The sequence below is a fragment of the Pituophis catenifer genome, unplaced genomic scaffold (assembly GCF_029215685.1).
Source record: "Pituophis catenifer annectens isolate HBS135680 unplaced genomic scaffold, rPitCat1.0.hap2 SCAF_1, whole genome shotgun sequence".
Taxonomy (NCBI): Eukaryota; Metazoa; Chordata; class Lepidosauria; order Squamata; family Colubridae; genus Pituophis; species Pituophis catenifer.
Window position 1 is genome coordinate 252,502,871 of NW_027256881.1, and position 23,890 is coordinate 252,526,760.

The 23,890-nt window shown below is 38.3% G+C and overlaps 1 protein-coding gene across 1 annotated transcript in view; it reads right to left on the minus strand.

Moving 5' to 3' along the window:
• Positions 1–654: 654 nt before the first annotated feature.
• The window catches only part of LMO1 (LIM domain only 1), a 101,934-nt gene continuing 78,698 nt past the window's right edge, over positions 655–23,890 (minus strand). The window contains exons 4-5 of the mRNA XM_070957462.1: positions 17,274–17,399; positions 655–815 (exon numbers count right to left, since the gene is read on the minus strand). Coding sequence (XP_070813563.1) covers positions 710–815; positions 17,274–17,399 — 232 coding nt within the window. The 3' untranslated portion in view covers positions 655–709. The remainder of the gene's footprint in view (positions 816–17,273; positions 17,400–23,890) is intronic.

Sequence of the window (23,890 nt, forward strand, 5' to 3'; positions counted from 1 at the left end):
TGTGTGTTTCACATCTGAATGAAGACGACCATTCTTCTGCTCTGAACTTTGCTTCTAATTGTTCCAAGGGTGGGTTTTTTTTTTTTTTAACATCAGCAGTATAATTTAAAAGGCAGTGTGTGTAATCATTGTTGCTCTTGTTAATCAGTTGCAAGTCACCAATTTTTGCAAGTTTACTGAAAATTGCCCGAAGTCTTCCAGTTGTTCTGCCTCTACTGTCTGCCAGCTTTTATTCTAGATGGATAATTTAGGGTGAGCTGTGAGTGATTGTTGTCTTTCCATATAAACAAAAAAGAGTTTTAGGATGGCCAGGAAACATTCATAATTTTTAATTCACACCTGTAATAAAATTGCATTACATTTTTCATAAAATAAATGTTCCAGTTTATATACAGAAAAACAGACTGTACAGAGCTTTCCCCCAATTTCCCCCCTCCCAACTCACAAACATACAGGCAAATGCAGTGCTCAGCTAAGCAGGCACAACTGTACATCTAAAATTGTAACTGCTGTGTGTTATTTATGCGTGTGTGTGTGTGTGTGTGTGTGTGTGTGTGTGTGTGTGTGGGTGTGTGAAGAAATACTACAATGTAGATCGTCCTTTGGGGACCAAGGATTAAAAAAATATTGCAGGCAAGCTGAGAGACGCCCTTCACTGCTAGTTGTGGCTGAACGTCCATTCCACAGTGTTTCAGCCAAACTGGATTTGCTATTGAACTTGGGGCTCAAAGCTTCCGTTCAGTTGCCCCTCCTCATAGTCCATCTGACACAAGATCATGTTGTTCTTCAGGAAAAACTTGTCTCCCACGCAAAATCTAAAACATAATAAATAAACAAACCATTAGAAACTACTTTGATAAATCCCAGAGCAGGGGAATGAAAACATTCTGTGTATTTGCACAATGTTTGCTTCTCATTCCTATTTGTGAAGAGAGAAAGAGAGAGAGAGAGAGAGAGCATTTACGTACATCATGTGCACTTCTCCTAATTTTTTTTTTTTTTGCTTAATGACAGATTCAGATGATTCTATTTCACCTTCAGTGGTTCAATTATTTTTTTTAATCATTTAAGAAGTCTGTAAAACATAACCCACATTTGATCTACCATTAGGCTGACTGAGGAAGTCTGGCTCAGTGGGAAAAAGTGTCAGTTATTTAATTAATTGATAAATATTTATCTCCACAGAAGTGCACGCTTGTTTGCACTGCACCATTTAGCGTTTCTACCTTAGGCATCAAAGGGCCCTGCTTCTTGAGAAATAATAATCAGAGAGAGAACATTTACCCTGGAATTTTCACATCTCAAAGTCAGCTTTGTTTAATTTATTTTCCTCTAAAATGTCAGTGTTTTGGATACTTTTGACAAAATATCTTGAAATTTCCAATTTAAGACTATCTCACAAAATCTTCTTAGTTCCAGGCTGAAATCCAATTAAGAGAAAGCAGCATGAGTTCTGCCAAAGAACAGGACCACGGACAGTTCATTATGGATCAGGAAAGATTCTTACTACAAAAAATTAAGGAGTCACCTAGACATTCAAGGAGAAGTGTGATATCCACCAAGCTCAATTCCACTCAATTTCTTATTTTCCCAACAATAAACTTCAATTCTGTCCTGCACTCACCTTAATTTGGGAGTTCATGAGAGAGAAAACATTATGTAAACATTGTATATAAAACATCATATGTATTTGCATGTGCATTTATCAAAGGAAAGTATTCCTGCATTTCTTTTTATCAGTTGTACTGATCTGCCATTAGTTAATTTCCTTTTAACACTCTACATACTATTTATAGATAAATCTGTGCAATGTAGAAGTTGGTGTATTCCAATAAGTGAAAAGACCAGAGAGGTACAGATTTGGTACATTCAGATAAGGTAGCAACTAGTCCTGCTGGCAGAGTTGATTTAGCTGGCTTTGTCTCATCTGAAAAACCTGTCTGAAAAACAGGCACGGCAATTTTCTCAAATTATGCAAAGCAAAGGCTATGCTGACATTTCTTTTCTCATGAGTGTCATTTACAGGGTGGTATCTTCTGAAATGATTTAGAAATAGAATAACAAGAGTTGGAAGGGACCTTGGAGGTCTTCTAGTCAAACCCCTTGCTTAGGCAGGAAACCCTACACCACTTCAGACAAATGGTTATCCAACATCATCTTAAAAACTTCCAGTGTTGGAGCATTCACAACTTCTGGAAGCAAGTTGTTCCACTGATTAATTGTTCTGTCAGGAAATTTCTTCTTAGTTCTAGGTTGCTTCTCTCCTTGATTAGTTTCCACCCGTTGCTTCTTGTCCTGCCCTCAGGTACTTTGGAGAATAGTTTGATTCCCTCTTCTTTGTGGCAGCCCCTGAGATATTGGAACACTGCTATCATGTCTCCCCTAGCCCTTCTTTTCATTAAAGTAGACATACCCAGCAGTGGTGGGTTGCTCCCAGTTTGGACTGGTTTGTAAGAACCAGTAGTAAAACTGGTGGGAGGCTCCGCCCACTGACTCAAATGTCATCAGGAAGCTTCTGTGTGCGGCCCCATTGCGAACCGGTAGAAAAGGTAAGTAGAACCCACCCGATACCCAGTTCCTGCAACCGTTCTTCATATGTTTTAGCCTCCAGTCCCCTAATCATCTTTGTTGCTCTTCTCTGCACTCTTTTCCAGAGTCTCAACATCTTTTTTACATCGTGGTGACCAAAATTGAATGCAGCATTCCAAGTATGGCCTTACCAAGGCATTATAAAGTGATATTAACATTTATAAACCTGATTCCTGCCCTTTGCATTTTTTGAGTAGTATTCTGCAATTGCACATTTGGAAAAGGACAGATATGGCACTGAGTTCAAATCTATGCTCATTGAAGGAATCCAAATTAACATTTTATATTTCTTCATAACACCCCCCAGATATCTTTTATCAAGGCTAAGCAGAGTCATTTTTTTAAAAAAAATTCTCCTTTTTAATCTCATTTATCTGTCCCATGATCACCCTCATTGTTTTGTGTTGTTTATGTTTCAGGTTCTCCGAATGTTTCCTAAAAACAAAGTTTCCAAAACTGGGCCCAGCTTTTGGGAACTTGATATGGTATGACAAAAGCAGAATAAAATTTGCTTCCTACTATTTGGACACTACACTTCTACTTATGCATATGCTCTTTTTAGCAGCTCCAATTCAGAGTTGCTCATATTCATTATGCTTTTTGCATATAACTACTGCAGTGTCATGCCTGATATTTTCTCATTCTATTTCTGTACATTTGATTTCTTTCTTTTTAAATGAAACACTTTGGGGTTGTTTCTATTAAAATTCCATTCATTAAGCATATTTTTAATTTTTTTTTTCCCTATAGTATCATCCTGTTTATGCTGTGGTCTGCCATGTCCAAATCTAATAATACCCTGATTAATAGACAATGACATGCTCTCTCAAGTAAATAAAGAACAACCTGTAAATCTATCTTATGTCATCAAGTTCTGCTAGTGGGTAGAACTATTGTTTAAAACTAAAAATTCTCCACAATACCACCATCCAATTTGACCTAAAAAGCATGATATAGTATTACTGAGGCACTGTGAGAGATTTTGTTCAAAGCTTCTGCTGTCTTGGCTCACTCCTTCTTTAAATTTTAATCTATGTCTACATAAATTCTTATGAATAGAGGCTGTTTCACATTATATATTCATTGAACGCTGCACAAACATAAGCACCCTGTCTTGGTTGCCTTCTCTAATTACTTCCTCTGACATCCAGATGTCCATTTAAATGAATGATGGGTCGGAATTAGAGTCCTCTACACTGGCTTCCTCCATTCTGGCACTTCTAGATGCGTTGAAATGGCAGCTTCTAAATCTGGACGGCACCAGATGAGGGAAGAATGCTGGATATATTGTCTCTCAATACTTTAAATAAATACATGGGGTGGCTATGTGTGTGTATATGGATTAGAAGGGCCAGTCTTGCTCATCCCATTCCCAAATTTGGTGCATCTCTAGCTAATGATTATATATTTGAGGTGATACCTAGAAAGGGGATGGCTAGGTATGCATTTCATGGGACCAGAACCATAATTGTTTACTCTTTTAATTTGTTTTCCAGCATAAGAAGGGTGATGGATGAATGAGTGAATGGATGGATGGATGGATGGATGGATACCAAAACTATAATTATTTAAGGAGTTGCTAATGAGTCATGCAATGGCATTTAAGTATCCCTTAAATTGCTTAACGCATTGTAAGCCGCCCTGAGTCTCCGGAGAAGGGCGGTATATAAATCAAATTAAAAAAAAAAAAAATTAGAAACCCAAACAATATGTGTATGTGCGTGCGTGTGTGCATGCATGTATGTATATATATATACACACACACATACATACATACATCAAAGTACATGGACAAATTTAGCAACATAGTATTACTTCTACTTTATATATCATTATGCATGATTTGAATGCCTACGTTTGTCAGCAGACATGAACCCTCTGCCATCAAGCCACACACTTCATTCAAACTAGGTTATTTGTCCTAAACTCAAAGGACTCTCTTGACATTGTTGACCTTTTCTTTCAAATTGTATTTCAAATGTTATTGGATCTAAATGGAATTCAGGTAAAATTAGTTGAATAATATGATCTTCCATTCAGTTTACATTGTGCCACACAATTATTGCCTACCCAATAGTCTGGTCCTTCCACAACTCTGCGACTCACTGGGTTTATGTCCTTTTGTCAGCAATGAGGTCCATTTTTGCTATTTTATTTGTAATTCTGAAAGATACATGGAGCTTTCTTTGGAACTGTGTCAGCCTTTGACAAAAGTGTAAAATGTTTGATACACAATGTAAACTGAATGGAAGATCATATTATTCAACTAATTTTATCTGAATTTCATTTAGATCCAGTAACATTTGAAATGTAATTTGGGGGGGAAAAAGTCACTGATGTCAAGGTAGTCCTGACCCACTGTATTCTGAATTTAGGACAAATAATATTTTGTGGAGAAAAAATGTGTGTGTCTATTGAGAGGGAGTTGGGGATCCTAATTCCCTTCAAAATAACTCAAACTGTGCAAGAATACATAATGCATGTCAACTGTATGGATTGAATGCATACATTTTTGCGCTTTGATAGATAAGTAATGCATTTCTTCTCAGTAAGAAATCAGGAACAACCATATAACCATGAGGAAATATGTTTGCTGGCAGCAGGAAACAGTAACCAAAGAATCTGAGACCTAACAAAATGCTTTGGAAAATACATTATATTTCCCTATCCAATCTAGTTTTCACACTGAAAGGGATTATATGTTATTTCCATCTAAAAAATATTGATAAGGATTAAATGTTCCTATACTATCTAATATATGAACTATTTATAAAATAACTACAGGAAACATATTTTCTTTTCTCTCTTAATCCCAGTTTATATATTCTGCTGCTAACTGGGAGCTACAGTCCCCACAATTTTGAGTTAGCTAAAGAACCTTTATAATGAAAAGAGGAGATATGGTTTCTTTTCACCTGAATGTCTAGAAAGGCTAATGCTGTTATACAATTTTCCAAATGGAGAACTGGGAAAAACACTGACGGTAACAGTTTTGTTTAAAAAAACAACAAAATTACATTTGTCAATGATGCATTATTTAGAATGAAAGAGAGTAAAGATTCAAGGAAAGAGATAGGAAGGGTAGAAATGTTAATCCCAAAGCTATCAAGAGAATAGGAGAATATCTGTTGGCTTGGAAAGGCAGGAAGAAAAAGCACAGAATTTAAACTCTGGCATAGTGACCTAGTATAGAAACTTTGCTTGTGTATTGCAGTAAGAAAACCTTCTTTGTTATATGGCTTCATTCTTATACACAATTATGTATTATTAATGTTTTGTCCCCTTGGGACAGGTTTTTTTCCCCTTCTGGTGTTGACATGGACTAGTCCCTGCTGTTTTCTTGGAAAGATTTTTTGGAAATATTTTGCCCTTGCTTGTTTCCTAGGGCTGAGAGAGAATGACTGTCCCAAGGTTACCCAGCTGGTTTTTTGCCTAAGGCAAGACTAGAACTCATGATCTTCCAGTTTCTAGCCTGGTGCCCTAAGCACTACACCAAACTCTCCCTTTTTATGCACAATAAAAATATTAATTTAGACAAGTTGTGTCTCTCACTTTCTGAGGAGTAAATCAATATTTGGCTAAAGGGTTACATGTCAAAAGTACCAAAGTGTGATAGAATGTGCAACTGGGAGAGCTTAGGCAACACAGAGCTTTCCCACAGAGCGACACCAATTAAGAGATGTCACAGCAGTGGTGAAATCCAGCAGGTTCTGACAGGTTCTGGAGAACCGGTAACGGAAATTTTGAATAGTTCAAACAACCGGCAAATACCACCTCTGGTTGGCCCCAGAGTGGGGTGGGAATGGAGATTTTGCAATATCCTTCCCCCAGGAGTGGGAGGGAATGGGGATTTTGTGGTATCTTCCCCTGCCATGCCCACCAAGCCACACCCACCAAGGCACACCACACCACACCACGCCTACCAAGCCACGCCCACAGAACTGGTAGTAAAAAAAATTGGATTTCACCACTGCGTCACAGTCCCAAGCTGTGTGTGTGTGTGTGTGTGGGGAGAAGTTTAGGGTTGGTCACATCCTAGAATCTCTCAGCGTATATTTAGAAGATTAAAAGGCTATATAGCTTTAGTTGGGCAAGATTCCATCCATTAGGTGTAAGCAAATAAAGGATTGGACCCAGTGGTGGAATTCAATTTTTTTTTACTACCGGTTCTGTGGGTGTGGCTTGGTGGGCATCATGTGGCTTGGTGGGTGTGGCTTGATGGGCATGGCAGGGGAAGATACCACAAAATCCCCATTCCCTCCCACTCCTGGGGGAAGGATATTGCAAAATCTCCATTCCTACCCCACTCTGGGGCCAGCCAAAGGTGGTATTTGCCACTTTTCCGAACTACTCAAAATTTCCACTACCAGTTCTCCAGAATTTGTCAGAACCTGCTGAATAGCACCCCTGATTGGACCTGACTGGACTTTGCTGTGTTGTCTCTAGGCTTAGGCCTGATATAAACTGTACAACTGCACTTGATGTGAAAACTGACAAAAGAATTCCTAAAGCTGAGGCAATCTATCAAGTTGCTCCTTCTCCATTGCTAAGAGCAGCGGGGAAATAACAGCGTGTTCTTTGTCTGTCAACTAATAGCTCCTAAGCAATAAAAGTGGATAGGTTCCCCAAAACACCGCAGGTTCCAGCTGATCAACATTGCTCTCAGAAACAACTGGAAAGATTAAGAGCATCTTATGCTACTGTTCTGATGCACCTGCTGTCCTTTACACCAAATTGGCAGAATAGGCCTATTATGTAACCTGTGAAGAACACACAGGGCAATAAAAATATTGCAGAAAAAAGCACAAACATCACAGAATAAGCAAGGAAACCTGCCCCACTAACTTGTAACATGAAGAATTATCAAGCTATCATGATTCTGCCATATACTCTCTAGCTATGCTCTTGATGACTAAATCAGAGTTTTTTCAGGGTTGAATTTATATTGGAGAGACCTCCACAATAATGATATAACTCTAGTTTGAATCTACACCTTGAAATTTGACTTGCAAGGCTTCTCCAAGCATTCTGCTGGTAGAGAAAGGTTTCCCTTGCTGATTGAAAAACAGACATATGCTGACTTTGCTTATTTTTGCTTTAAACCAAGACCCTCTGAAGGAGTAGTAATGCAAAATGAAGATCAAAGTTTTGCTACTGACACAAAGGCAGTGTGCATGACACCTGCCTCTAGCCAAATCAACTGGCTAGAGGCTTTAGAGTAGCAGATTTGTCAAGCCTTGTAATGCATTATGAAGAAATCTTTTATGTATTAGGAATGACATTTTGGATAGTTGCAAGGTACAGTTTTCATGTGGAGTCAAGGCCATTTCGCACATTATTGAAAGCAAACCTAGGTTTGCCACCAAATGTAAATAACCTGTCCAAGCCCTGATAAGTTTCCTGAACAATATAGAGATTGTAAAACATTGATATACTAGATTTCTAAGGACAAAGAGCTGTGGTGGCGCAGTGGTTAGAATGCAATATTGCAGGCTAATTCTGCTGACTTCCGACAGTTCAATTCTCACTGGCTCAAAGTTGACTCAGCCTTCCATCTTTCTGAGTTGGTAAAATGAGGACCTAGATTGTTGGGGGCAATATTCTGACTCTGTAAACCATTTAGAGAGGCTGCAAAGCACTGTGAAATAGTATATAAGTCTAAGTACTATTACTATTGCTATTGCTATTTTGATTAAGTCATGAAACACCAAACTTGAATAAAATTTCCTACTTGAATAAAAGTAAACTCATGGTCATTTATTCCCTATCTCAGAAAAGTTGGGTTACACTGAGAAGTGTTTTATAATTATAGATGGCAATCCATGGGCTGATTAAGAGTAATAATCTCAAGTTCAACCATGTTTAAATATTATCTAGGCATTTTAAAATAGGAACTAAAGAAAACTAAAATCACATTTGAACTCTATTACCAAAGAAGAGCCAAATAACCTCAATGACTTTCAATGCTGGTAAAGTAATCGAATTCCTACTGTAGTCAAAACCAAAAACTTGCGATGTGCTTAAAGGTGTCTTGTTGTCAACATTAAACAACATGAATGAATGAATGACTTTGTTGAAACCAATTATTATAGAATGGCTCTTTGAATTCTGCTCCTTAATTGGAACCTCCAAAAATATACTTAATATATATTTGAAAATATATAACAGGCTTTCTTTTATCAAAGCTCATGATGCTATTCTGCACATTGTTAAAGCATGAGATCTTCATGAGTACATGAGGTGAACAGCAACACAGATTAAGCCATACCTAGAAGACCAGATCCACCTCTTTGGTGCATCTCCTCCATCCACTCATTCCTCTAATGATATTACACTATGGCTATCATCATCCTTAGCAAGCATGGCCATGCTCGTAGCAGGGAATCTGGGCAATCACAGTTCATCACATTAGGCTGAGAAAAGTTGCTGAATAGAAGGAAAGTAAGTCAGCTCTGCAGCATGAATATGAGAAGAGAGACCGGATGGGAGCACAGGAGAGGAGTAAAAAGTAGAGATTCATTTCAGTAATAGACCATTACTCAGTCTGAGCTTGGTTTGTGGAGACAACGCAACTACTGGCATACAGCAAGTCTGACCTACATCAGCTGTGGAGGGAGGAATATAGCTGAGAGGTAGAGCACAGGCAGCATTTTATAAACAAAAGGTCCAGTTAAAGAACTGAACATCAGGGGAAAAGAAAGTTCTCCACTTGAAGTTCCAGAAGAGCTACCAACTCACAGTGCTAGGCTAGATGAACAATTAATCTGACCTGATAGCCACTGTGAAGATAAAACATTCATAAACATAATTGCCACTATCATTATTATACTCCCCCATCCCTGGAATGGCTGTCTCCTGTATCTCATAGCAAGAAGTTTCCTTGGCTATCATTTGAGTTGCTTTATTTACATGGTAGTTAACAAGCAAATAATCCAAAACCAGGTATCTTTTAACAACTCCTAAAACAGGATTAAATTACAACACGCAGAGTCCTATAACTAAACATACATTTTACATGTCGCCCACTAGCAGAAAAGGAAGAAGAAAGTTACCCACCGGGTTTAATCCTCCAGGACAGATGCTCAGGGGGACAAACTGGCAAAAATAATGTATTTTCCCTTTAACAAACAACAGCATAACTCTGGCTGGAGTTATGCTCACGGGCACTTACGATCTAAGCCCATATGTTTCAATGAGTAACATTTCATGTGTATTTAAAAAAAAACAACCAGCAGGTAAATTGCCTTTAAGATTCTTTTAAATGCTGCCTATAAATCTTGAAATGAGGTTGAGCATTTAAAAGAAAGAAAGGGGAGGGAGGAGAGAGAGCAGAGCCCAAATCCAGTTCTCCTTTAACAAATTGCAAAAGAATTATTGCCAGGAAATATTTTAGAAGTAACAGTTAACGCTGACAGTAACACTAACAGCGAACTGCAGCAGATAATTAATGGAAACAGAGTGCTGAAGTAGTTTTGAATTTGTGCGTGCGCATGTGTTTTTTAAAAAGCAGCGTGCTAACAGCTCAGACAAGTATCTGAAATGGGTTTAATTTCTGACTGCACATCTGTGTGACATATTAGAGGAAACAAACCATTCAAAAAAGCACCTTTGGACAGAGGTGAGTGAATGGTGAAATGTCAAAGTCTAAAGACTTAAAAGTTTGTAAATTAACTTTAGCTCTGGGTAAAGAATAATTGAGTTTGGGTTTTTTCACCTTTCCTCTTGGCAGATACAAGAAACATATTTATAATGTAAATGTAAATGTAAATGCATTTTTAGCTAATGCTATATAACACGTAGATACTGAAAATGTCAGTTCATTGTTTTTCCATTTCGGGAAATCAAATTCTAGAGATAAATCTAGCTATTGTTCATTTAGTATATGAAATGACTGGAAGATTCCTTGTGTACTTGAATTCAGGAGACTACTGTTCAAACCTGCACAATGTGCAAGTGAAATGAAATGCCATTATAATTTGAAAAATGGTAAAAATAAATAAATATCTGGCTTTATTTTGTTCCACTTGGTATCCACACCCAGAGACAATTTTGTTTTTATTGACAGTTCTTAGAAACTTAGGATCTCATAGGCAAAGTGCAAGGACAAGGAGAGAAGAAAAATATTTTCTCCTTTACACCCAACAACTATCATTGAGTCATTTTTTTCCACATGACAAAGGCACTACAAATATATTTAAAATCAAATTTACTTATAAGACCCTAAAATATTTCTAGTATTTTCCAAGAAAGGTACTTATTGAACCAACTCCCTTCCCCCCCCAAAAAAACCCAAAACCGTCAACCCAATATCCTCTGTTTGAACCCACTAGATGTCACTATAGCCTTAACAGAATAGCGTATCAAATTGGACAACTTGATTGATTGTACCTGCCTCTTTCAAACAGAAAGGCAGCCTACTCTAAACAAATAATGCCAGCTTTGTGCTTGTTACAAACCCTTCAATAAAGCCACCCAAAATGACAGCATATTCTCACTCACGCTGTAACTTCTGATATATGTTTGGTCAGAAGAAATGACTCGGATAACATTAAAAATCTAAATCACTCCACAAGAGGGGGCCAGAAGAGACCGAAACAGAAGATCCATGGCTTCTTAATGGCAGATATGTAATTCTAATGCACCTTGTGACTATACACTACTGTCTGTGGATTTAGCAGTAAACATCTTTCTTAGAATGCTTGCATAATAGAGCTATCTAAACAAGAAGAAAAGAGTTCTTGTTGGCTCCAGATTTGATGTGTCCTACAGATATTAGGACTGTCTGTGTTTACAGATCAACAACTTAGTTTCCATGTAATATGAAACATTCCAGTTGGGTGCAGGGATGAGACTAAGTGGTGACTTGGACAGAGGAGTTGTCTTAGCCAATATGTGACAGGGAGGCATAGGACCAGCAATATGTACCTATTTTTAGTGATTACACAGAGACCATTCAGTTGTCTAATGTGCAAAGTAGTCAAGACGTTGAATTATTTAGTCTGCTCATAAACTTGTTTTAATTTATTAAATTCTACTTCTCCTGCTGTAAGCAGGCAACAGCGTTCCAAAACACTGGCCATGTTTGAGATACTATCAGCATAAACTTGATTATCAGGATTTAAATAATAATTTAAATAAATAACCCCTCAGAATTATGGTATTTCAACAGAAGACTTTGGGAATCCCAAAAGGATGACATACTCCTGTTGGACTTCCCTGAGGTGGTAATTGAGAAGCTGACTGCACGTTGGAGGTACAGTTTGTCCTCCATTAATGATGATAACTGGGACTGGGAACTCTGTTGCTAAGCAACACCTTTGCAAAGGTCACGTGACCATGCCAACTTAATGATGGCAGCACTGGAAGTTCCAGTTGTGGTCATTAGGCAAATCCCGCAGGTTCATTAGGCACAACATGTGATTGCCATTTGTGATCAGCTTCCCAATGGACTTTGACACTGGCAGGGAAGGTTCCAAATAGTGATAATGTGACCATGCAACCATCAACTGTGAGCTAGTTGCAAAGCACCTGAATTATGACTATGTGACTACAGGGCCATTACAGTGGCTGCAACTTCGAGGATTGGCCACAAGTCACTTTCTTCAGTCCATAACTTTGAATGGTAAAGATTAAATGGTCATTAACTAAGGACTATTTGTAATCCCTTATTCATTTTGATTCTAAGCTGAAAAGCACCCAAAATTGTAACTTTTACTCTTAGGTGAGCTGTTTCAGATTAATTATAAGTTTTGCCTTTTTGTTTTGTTACTATTATTGTTAATCCTTCCCAAGGATTATTTGCATTTTTATTGATTAAATTTACCTGCCCCCATTTCACTGACTAGTGACTTTGGGTCTTTTTAAGGTAGGGTGATCAGAGCCATATTTAATATTCATGTATTAAATGTGTTACACCACACATTTGTGTAATGAAATGACATTATTAGAAGTTTTCTCTTCCTTGTCCCCTTTCTTGTCCTGCCTATCCCACATGTATAATTTGCCTTTTTGAATTTTATATTATAATTATTTAGTGTTCAGTTCTTTCTCCAGGAGGTTGAGATGGGGAAGGATAAAAAAAAGTCATGATAGTGGCTGTGACTGCATAATCGAAGCCCTGCCCTTTTGAAAGGGCTTGCAATACTCACACGTGTACAAAAGGACAGAACTTCAATTATGTTTTTGCAATCTCCATCTTCACATTCTTTACTCTCCCCTGCAGATGTCCCTATAGATGTTCCTTATTGGGAAGGCTCACACAGCATCAAATGCTACAGGCACTCATTAATATCTACAGTGAAGTCTTGTTGGCTTTTATACAAGCTAGAATTCTGCTAGTTCTGGGTCCGGCCTCCTATGGAAGACATCTTTGGTATGGACGGTTTACTGTAGCAGGCTCTGGCATTTAATGCACAGGAAGACCCAACAGTTAATCTTCTTAAATGTTATTGGTGAGAGGGGGTGGAACAATCCAGAGGGTTCACAAGTTGAGGGTTCCAGATGAGAAATGCATAAAGGAGGGTTGTTGTCATCCTTTAGGATTAACTCTGAGCGAGTCATCTCCTTTCTGCTTTGTTCCAGAAAGATGGCCTATCTCTACGTTTTATCAATTTGTTCTAATCTGGATGGGAATTTAGCCATTTTATTTTCCACTAGCTGGACGCCTGTGCTTTGCTATGAAACTAAGTGATTGGGCGTGATAAATTGACACTTAAAGCCTGAAACTTAATGTAGAATGTGTAACTCCGTAACATCAGAGCGTGTTAATATAAGGCAACTGGCAGTTGGGACAGAGGGGGAGGGGGAATAGAATGTCCCAGTCTGCAGGCCGGATGAGTCACGTGCTGGCCATGCCCAGTTTAGCAAAGGGGTAGCATCAGAGCGTGTTAATATAAGGCAACTGGCAGTTGGGACAGAGTTCTTTTCAGGTGGGGAGGGGGAGTAGAATGTCTAGCTCCTTAGCATCAGAGCGTGTTAATATAATACTGTATATGAAATACTAATGATCTGATGGTCATCTTGAAAAATCCTTTCTTAGTGAGCACCTAGAAGCCAAAAGGAACATACATGGAAAATTTCAAGTTTGTAGGCTTTACGGTTCTGGAGATTTTGTGATTATGGCATGAGTGGTTTTCGCTTTTATATATATAGATTCCAATATCCCTTCAAACCTTTTGGCTGAATGGCCAATAGTATGCCATGTGCCCCAATTTCTCTTTGAAAGCAAATATCCATGAAAATGCCGGGATCTTAATCGATTTAATTTTTAATCGATTTTAACTTTTGTGTACAAATGTTTTATTTTGGCTGTTCACCGCCCTGAGTCCGAAAGGAGAAGGGCGGTATAGAAATCTGAAAAATAATAATAATAATAAAGTCATTCTTGCTGGCTTTTCCACAAAGCGCAGTTTAAAAACTCCTCTCCCGTCTTTTTTTTTTTTTTTTTTGCTCTTAAATGATCCTTGAGGAGTTGCTGAAAAATTGGAAATGCATAAATGAAAAAGAGAAAATATGGTGTAAGGCAATGCAGAGTTCTAGGAAATCTGCATATGCAATGTATAGCTTCAAATTTAATTAACACAATTTATAGCTACTCCCCATAGATGGAAAGTACATGCCCAGGTGACTACTTGATCTCCTATAATCAGTTGTCCAAGTGTTAAGTGTTGACAGACAATTTCAAGGTTCCTGAGAGTTGGCCTGTGCAGTCCTTTCAATAAAATACACATTCTAAGAGAGGATTGTCCTGTGTTCAATCTGAAATGTGCAACTCCTTCCTTTGAAACAGGCCTGCTTCACCCAACAACTTTCCTTACTGCATAAATAGTTCCCAACTTTCCATTTCTGTGTCCACATATTCAGATCCCTCAACTATAACTGCCTCTACCCAAGAAAGAAATGTCTGATTTTTAAAAAAAAAAAAACGTCCTCCAAATTGGCTTGAAAATTTTAATTAGGGATATATTCTCTGAAGTGTCAAAATCCAAATGATACCTGGATGAGGACAAAGATCTCCCTTTGTACCATCTGGTTGTTATCTGGAGTTTCGAACTCTACTATAAGGAAGGCCATATGGGACATGGTGGCTCAGGGGCTAAGACGCTGAGCTTGTCGATCAAAAAGTTGGCAGTTCAGCGGTTCGAATCCCTAGTGCCGCGTAATGGGGTGAGCCCCCATTACTTGTCCTAGCTTCTGCCAACATAGCAGTTTGAAAGCACGTAAAAAATGCAAGTAGAAAAATAGGGACCACCTTTGGTGGGAAGGTAACAGCGTTCCGTGCGCCTTTGGCGTTTAGTCATGCCGGCCACATGACCACGGAGACGTCTTCGGACAGCGCTGGCTTTTCAGCTTTGAAACGGAGATGAGCACCGCCCCCTAGAGTCGGGCACAACTAGCACATACAGTATGTGCAAGGGGAACCTTTACCTTTTATAAGGAAGGCCATAGGGAGTGGTTTTACAATAAGCATGAAGCAAGAAACTCAAGAATTGGTACTTCTTGTATTTCTTTTTTCAATTGCTTGGAAGCTCAACTATATTTTTCTTAGTGAAATGTTTGGAAATTAAGAATACCATGCCCCAAATTAATATTATTTTCAACTCTATTTGCCAATCAAAGACGCAAAAGTCATTTTTGATTTTATATATACATAAAGATGAAGAAAAGGGACTTCTTTTTCTTCCCACATTGTGTTAAACCTTCCAGTAGAAGGCTGCCATTTTGACAGTACAATTCTGCATTTCTCTTCAGAGATACTGAATGGGGTATCCTCCTAGATTGAATACAAGATTGCAGACTTAATCTGGCCCTCAATCCTCTATGCATTTATACAAATTAGGTTTGGTCCTTTCTCCAAACATTCTTTTTGGACTGTGGCCCCTGGCATGACCTTGAAAGGCCAACAATCATGCTTGCCAGGGAGAAAGTTCACAACTCTGATCTAGAGAAATAATATTTTCCTCCTCTTTAGATTGTGAGTGCCAGGAAATTCTACCCAAGCTGGAAAAAAAAAAGATGAAACATAATTTCAATCTCAATGTGTAGTCAGGTTTAAGATCCTTTATTAGGGATTGCCTTGTGTTGATAAGCATGGTGAAATATACTTATTTTTCCTCTTCTTATTGCCTTCACAGATAGTTGGCCGGGGAACCATATTTTGGGTGATTTGATCTCTTCTGGACAAGGGAGGGCAGGGGAACCTCTGCAGAATTGTTGTTGTAAGTAATATTTGAGGAATTTGTCGAACAAATTTGCTTGGGTTGTGGCTGGGGCATCCCGCGCGGATGTAATGACATCACTTTTTGTGATATTTTAAGCCTCTGCGCATGCGCAGACAACATGGCGCGGCAGATATGGCCCATGCAACCCGTAGGGAAGGCAAGTGAATTTCACCCCTGGAGGAGATGACTTTGCTCATCCTTACACTCTACACTGAGATTCTATATGGATTTTATATGGTTCCAGGTGCAATTCAAGATGCTTGTTGTCACTTTTATAGGACTGCATAACACAGGGACCACCTCTCTTCAACAGTGTCTGCCCATTCCATCAAATCTGACACAGTGGGCATGCTGTGGGTCTCTTTACAACAATGCCACTTAGTAGGATCCAGAGATTTGCCTCTTCTCTCACAGCAGCTATCTATGGAACAGCTTCCTTGCTGATGGCTGTTTGGCTCTGCTGGCCTTCTAGAAGTCCTTAAGACCCCGGCTGAAGAGCAGAATATTAGTGGAGCCTGGTATATGTGATTTCTGCTCTTTGAGATGGTTTTGTGAAAAGCCTTGATTTATTTATAGATTTATATTGCCTTATGATTTTCATCCACATGCTTGGCCAGCCCAGAGTTACTTGTTTAAGTATGGGCATGTACATTTTCTATATAAATATTAACAGCAATACTTCTGAATTTTTGAGCCTGAAGGCTGAGCAAAGGATTTTTCTACACATTAGGCTCTGAAAACTTCTGCTACTAGTATCTATGCAAAACAGAAAAACCAAGCAGATACATGAAAATCTATGAGGCACCAGCACCAATATTATGGTGATAGAACCTTATCAGAATATCTACTTCATTCTGTCCATGATTTCTGCCTTTTAGATGCATATTATATATTCTGCAGTGAGCAGACATTACTGGGGGCAGCCAGCAGGTTGATGGGTGAAGGTTCCCTTCTGAGGCTTTTGTCAGACCTTATTTAGAAAAGGGCATTTCCTTTGCTTCGTCTTGATCTCACATCTGTGCCTACCCAGTTGTGTGACTTAAGGAACTTTGATTTTAAAAGTATTTATGCCAATGATCTTTCTATCAATGGATGTTCAGTAGACCGACGAGAAGCTTGGCTTTGAAGCTGCTCATTCAGTTGCCTCGGCTCGACTTAACACCACCTGCTGGCCTATTTCACAGCAGCCCCAATTTTGGTGACAGTGGTGGTGGTGGGGAGTCCCTTCAACAATCCAGCCTACCAGCAATTCCACACATGAGTCAGAGAACTGCAGGGAAAAGGGCTCCAGCATTCAATTAGCAGGTAAAATCATTTTGCCCAGCAGTAGCAATCTGAGAGCCTGGGAGAAGGTGATGGAGATCAAACGGTGAAACAGACTTTACTGTTTCACAGAAGCGAAAATAACTTGCATTAAAAAAATAAAATAAAACACCAATCCATGTAAACCCCCCATGTTCTCACCTCTGGTTGCAAAGCTGGCAGGCAAAGCAGTCCAAATGGTAAACGTTATCTCGGGCCCTCATCACCATCTCAAAGGCAGGGATCAGCTTACTGCAGGCAGCACAATTCCCAGTAGTCCCAAAGAGCCTGCCAAGGAAGCACAATCATTAGAAGCCGGTTTAATTAAATGGTGGAAGGACTAATTAAGTGTAATTAGTAGTATCAAATACTGTATTGCACCAATCAAGAGAAGTTGCCATCCCCATTTCTCTGACCAGCCAGCATGTGGGAACGGGGGGCTGATCCTGCATGGGGAGAGAACTTCTGAGTCCTTTGAAGTTTTGGAGCTGCCAGCTAATTGACTGTCTAATGAAGAAATCCATTCCACATGCAGACAAAGTGCTATTTTGAGGCTCACAATGCTTCCATCAAAAACAATACCATCTTTTCAATGCAAATTAACAGTGTCTTAGCAGTACATTTTTAGAGGATTCTAGCAGCCCCTCTGTTTTCTAATTTGCTATTCCTTCATTTTCTACTGATTAGTTAGCTCTCTGGAGAAAATATGCAAGGTTCATTTTGGGGTATACGTATGACTCCTTCAAATCACTTTCCAATCTCTTCTTGAAAGCCTCCAGTGATAAAGCTCCCACAACTTCTGAAGGCAAGCTGTTCCATTGGTTGATTGTTCTCACTGTAAGAAAATTTCTCCTTATTTCTAGGTTGAATTTCTCCTTGGTCAGTTTGCATCCATTATTCCTTGTCTGGCCTTCAGGTACTTTGGAAAATAGCTTGACCCCTTCCTCTCTGTGGCAGCCCCTCAAATATTGGAATACTGCTATCATGTCTCCCCTGGTCCTTCTCTTCACTAGACTAGCCATGCCCAGTTCCTGTAACTGTTCTTCATATGTTTTAGTCTCCAGTCCCCTAATCATCTTGGTTGCTCTTCTCTGCACTTTTTCTACCATCTCAACATCTTTTTTTTATAGATATGCTGTGTACCTCAACAAATCAAAATAGATAGGTGTACTTCAATGAATTAACATAGAAATTATATTTGATATTTACAAAGAGATCTTAAATAATTTCCAATGAAGTAGTAGATTGTAGGACAATCCTATTGGAAGAACTATTATGCACAATTATTGGCCATAATACAAATTGATTCCTGGTTCAGTAACACAGTATTAACCTGGAAATGCATCCTTTTCCTTAAAAAATGCTAATAAACCACACATTCTCTCATCTAATTAAAGACTTACCAGAGCATGGCTGTATTATAATCCTGAAATATTTGGAAAAAAACCCAAAAAGTTACTCAAAGCCTCAACATATGCTGGAGAAATCTGTTTGTGCTGACTCCATGTAAACCATGTTCACAATAAGAAGGCTCAATTATTTAATTGATAATTAATAATCCAGTCTGCAAATGCTAAAATATGATGAGTTTCAATTTGGAACTGCCTTTTAGTAAAATCAATGCAAAGGAAACATCTATTTTCTCTCCTTTTTTTTTCTGCAGAGATTCACCTTTGCATCATTGTATTCCACATGACCTCTTTGGAGATAACTGGTAAAGACAGTGCCTCCCTCAAACTATTTTGATTTACTATCTCTTATTGCATGACATTCAAACTATGGTTTGTTCTTTCAGGACCTCCCAGAAATCCTTGAAGTTCACTACAACATTTCTAATTCAATAGGAAGCACCACAGGTATCACAAGAAATCTAGATAAAGATGTAAGTATCTACTGATAAGCAGCATGATTGTTTAAACCAGCGGTCTCCAATCTTGCCTATTTTAAGACTTGTGGACTTCAACTCCCAGAATTCCTCAGCCAGCAAAGCTGGTTGAGGAATTCTGGGAATTGAAGTCCACAAATCTTAAAGTTGCCAAGGTTGGAGACCCTTGGTTTAAACTGTGTTCCGCAGACACTAGGGTTCCATAAGAATTTGATGGATTCCACAAGGAACTAAGGGCAAAAGATCAGAAAACTTCATTCAGATGCAGCTGATTTTCTCTCATGATAGCTTTTCCTCTTGATCATTCTAACAATGATCTTCTATCATTGTTTTCATTGCAGAGCCTTATAAAGTTTGAAAACTTTTGCTCTACTGCATCTTAATGGGATGTATGCAGACATTCTTTATCTCCCATTAAAAGAAGCATAAATAATTAGATCCATTAAAATTTCTGCAGCTGTCAATCAAGGTAGCCAATATTGGCCACGTAGTAAGATTAATTTTAAGTTTTACATCAACAATACAGTACATTCATATGACATATTGCTTTACTGAAAAGATAATGGACAGATTGGGGCCAAGATAATTATTTGAACTTAGTTTCTAGCGCAGTGAATCGGATGTTATGTTTTCCTTTCACGGTATATCAGTAGGATCTAAGTATAACTAATTTAGATCTAATCCAGTATGAAGCAATGTATTATTTTCACAAGTGTGTGAAAGCAATAGTTTGCTACTGTGGGCCACACACATGTGATCTCTTACTTCTCCATCCATTACAACTTCAACCTTTTTGAGATCTTGCTGTTACTTTTAAAGCAAGGTATGGAATCAGAATTATTCTAAACACAATTTGATGATGCAGTAAATAATACTGCACTGTACGTATATATACAGTATACCCAAACAACAAAATTCACTTAACACCCAAAGACTAGGTCCAACACACATAATAATCCCCAAACATCCACTACAAATTCCCCACCCCTAAACCACCCAAACATCCACACAACAGACCAAGTAATGCTGTCCAACAGCTCACTGATGGTGATCCTTTGGTTCATTGTTGAGTGCAATTATAGCTCTGGGATAAAAACTATTCAGAAAATGTGTGGTCCGAATTTTAATTGTTCTGTATCTTTTGCCAGAAGGCAACAGTCCAAAAAGATTGTAAGCAGGATGGGAAGAGTTTCTGAAAATGTTATGCAACTTCCTCAAACAGTGAGATTCAAAGATGTCGTCCAGGGCTGCAATAATTGCCCTGTGACAAGATTAGACTAAACTGTTCATTCAAAGTACCTAGCAAACAAAGTTAGCTGGCAGCAAGTAGGGTTTTTATGCCATGCATCTTTTATTAAAAAAAAGAAAGAATCTACCATACTTTATCAGAAACACTGCCCAGTTTAAATCATGTTTAGAAAAAAAAAGAGCTCTAGAGAAGAGAAGTCAGATCTTGAAGTTGCCTTTGAATGGACACAGTCTTCTGCATTAGAGAGAGAGGTATGTACTATCTAAATTATAGTAATTTAAATAAGACAACAAATATAACACAGTATAATCTCAGACCTGAAGTCATGATATAGGATTTTCCTTTCTTCTCTCAGGCAAGCCCTCAGGACTGCCATCTCCGGCCTCTGGAACAAATTTTAAGACTGGACAGGAAGTTACCAAGTAGAGGGGGAATCCATTTTTTGGTGAGAAGAATTAACCCACAAAAATGTGAAGAAGGTATACAAATCTCCCCACCTACCCTTTTTATCATTGTGTTCTATTTCCTCTTTTGTAGTGCCTTTGCTTTTGACTTGATGCTTATCTGACCCCTTTTGTAAACCAGGATATTTTTAAGAACTTCTAAAAATGTCAAATTGTTTGCCAGGTACACTTGTAAATTGCTGACTTCTGATTGGTAAGGTGTCTCTGAAATACTTGACATTTCTTTCTGCCCTTGTGAAAATGAATGCAACTGATTGTGAAAACAAACAGAGGGATCTTAAGGCTGCGATCTTAAACCCACTAAACTGGAAAAAAAGCCTCTTCACCCGCCTCAATTAAATATCCCTGACTCTAGATTGAATATCAACAGATATCTAAGTATTCTTGGACTGAAAGAGAATTAGATCTAAAGACCTATAGGCTCCTTTGAATTAAATCCTGCTGACATCAAGGATATCTATCTTATTTTCTTTCCCACCAAATAGAAATGGTTTCTATTACCTTCTTCCAGGACCTCCAAATATAGCCTAGAGCCCTAATATTCTAATTGTTTTCATCCAAGTACTAACCAGGCCTGATCCTACTTATCTTCCAAGTCCAGACCAGATTGTCCTACTGAAACCACCAACTGAGATCTAATTCCAATAGAAACCTCTGTTGGTGTAGGTTGGTTGAAATAGTTTTACATATTCTTACAAGCATGATTGTTACTGAGGTGTGTCCCAAACTTTATTTTCCTGACACAGGAAACTATGTGCAAAGCATGCAAGTGCTGTTTCACACCATATTTTCTCATTTGTATGGCGTGGCCAACTTGGCATGGCCAATTCACCATGGCCAACTCGGCGCAGTCAATTTGCTGTGGCTAGCTCATTGTGGGACAATTTGTCATGGCCAAATCACTGCAAGACAAGACAAGAGACTAATATTGAAAAAAATCATTAAAGGATGCAAAAGGAGTGACAAGATAAAATATGAATGACAAAAATTAATTTTTAAATTATTTTAAGTATTTAAATTGAATTGTTGAATTGTCCTACAGTGAGTTGTCCTGTGGTGAGTTGGTCTTGGTGAGTTGGCCATGCTGACTTGACTGTAGTGAGTTAGTCATGGCGAGTTGGCTGTGGTGAGTTGGCCACACCAAGTTGTCCCATTCTGTCTCTGCAACCTGCACAACCACTTCCCTAAAACATTACAGTTTCCCTAACTTTGAAGTTGGTTTGTCTTGAAGTTCTTAGTTTTATCAACTCCCACATTGACTTTTCTCTCTAATCATAATTAAATAAAGGCTTGAGCATTTTTGTCAGTGTCAAAATGGAGCATATAAATATTTTTTTAGGAATATGGGTATAAAATTAATTCTAGAGCTACCAGTATTCAGTTTAATCTTGCAAAACCAACCTGCTTTTTTAACTGCCTTTGCTCTTTCAACTATTTTCAACTACAGGTAGTCCTTGACTTATGGTCACAATTGAGCCCAAAATGTATGCTGCTAAGTGAGAAAGTTGTTAAGTGAATTTTGCCCCATTTTACAATCTTTCTTGCCACAAGTGAATCATATCAAGTGAAACACTGCACTTGATAAATTAGTAACACGGTTGTTAAGTGTATATGGTTTCCCCATTGACTTTACTTGTCAGAAGGCCTCAAAGAGTGATCACATAACCCCAAGATACCACAACTGTCATAAATATGAACCTGTTCCCAAGCACCCACATTTTGATCACATGGCCATGGGGATGCTGCAATAGTTAAGTGTAAAAAATAGTCATAAATCACTTTTTTCAGTGCCATTGTAACTTTGATCCATCATTAGATGAACTGTTGTAATGTACTAGGTGAGATAGCTTAGTACTGATTCCAATTTATGAGTGGGGAGCCAATGAAAGCTCTGAAAGCATGACATTTGAATAGAAAAATCTGTGAGATGGATCCTTAGTTTCTTTGGGAGCTTAACTTGTACTTCAGAGGACCTCAAAAACCATGTATCATTAACTGCTCTATATAAGACTGAAAATCTACATCAGTCTCTTCCACTGACCCATTTCCATTAGGGTTTTTTTACAAAGTAATTGTAAGATTTATCATGAAATTTGGAGAAAAATATTTTTCTTGGCTGGTTTTTTTTAAAACATTCTATCTAACTGAGGGGTGTCAAACTGGCGGCCTGCGGACCAGATGCGTGATGTGCAGGCCACGCCCACCCCGGCTCTCCAAAGGCAAAATTGTCGCAATACGTCGCGATATGTTACGTGACACGATCGAGTTTGACACCCGTGATCAAGCTTATACCCCTAGGATTTCTTTGGTGACCTTCCCTCCAAGTAATAAGCAGATGCAACCCTGATTTCAAGCTCAGCCAAGTGCTACCACCTGTCAGATTGTGTGAGAGAAGTCAAACTTGGTTTTACTTATCTCCCTCTACCCGGCGACAATTTATATTTGGAGGAAAATATCACTCTAAATCATGAAAAACAAAATCTAAAACATTTTGAGTGACCTGATCTCACTTGTACAAACAGTTTGACCCAAAATTGTTTATCTTCCAATTACAAGTCAGTGAATATCTCCCTTGCATTTTTATTAATACAGATGGTGTAACATTATTATTAAGATAATCTTAATGTTTGGGTCTTGATTAAGCAAATGCTTATAAAAATCTCCTCTTTTCTTCTATCATTTAAGTGTCGTTCACTCCTTTATCTTAAAATGGAACATTTGTGTATGGTATAAATTACATTATTGATATACTACTATGGAAACAAAAGGAGAAAGCACACATGGCATTTATCTTGTCAGCTGCAAAATTTATACTTTTTTTTTTCATGTAGCTGTCCTGCTCTATAAGACATTGTTGAGGGACAAATCTTCTTAAAAGGTATAAAAAAGTTTGCCAACGTGCCACCACTCTAGTTCCTGGCAAACTTGACGAAGAGTTTCATGTTCAAAATCAAAATATTACCCTTTTGATCTTTAGAGCATCCATGTCAGTTAGATTACCATTAAAAACTGCTGCCCTATATCCAAATGGGAAAATTAGAAGCAAGCTAATCCCAGATTTGTTCAGACAGCAGTGCTGCTCCATGTGTGAACATTAAAAAAAAAAATCCATTATTCATTAGCATCACAGTTGTGTGGAGCTCAATCTAGATTAAACAAAATAAAGAGGCCCCAGACAGCA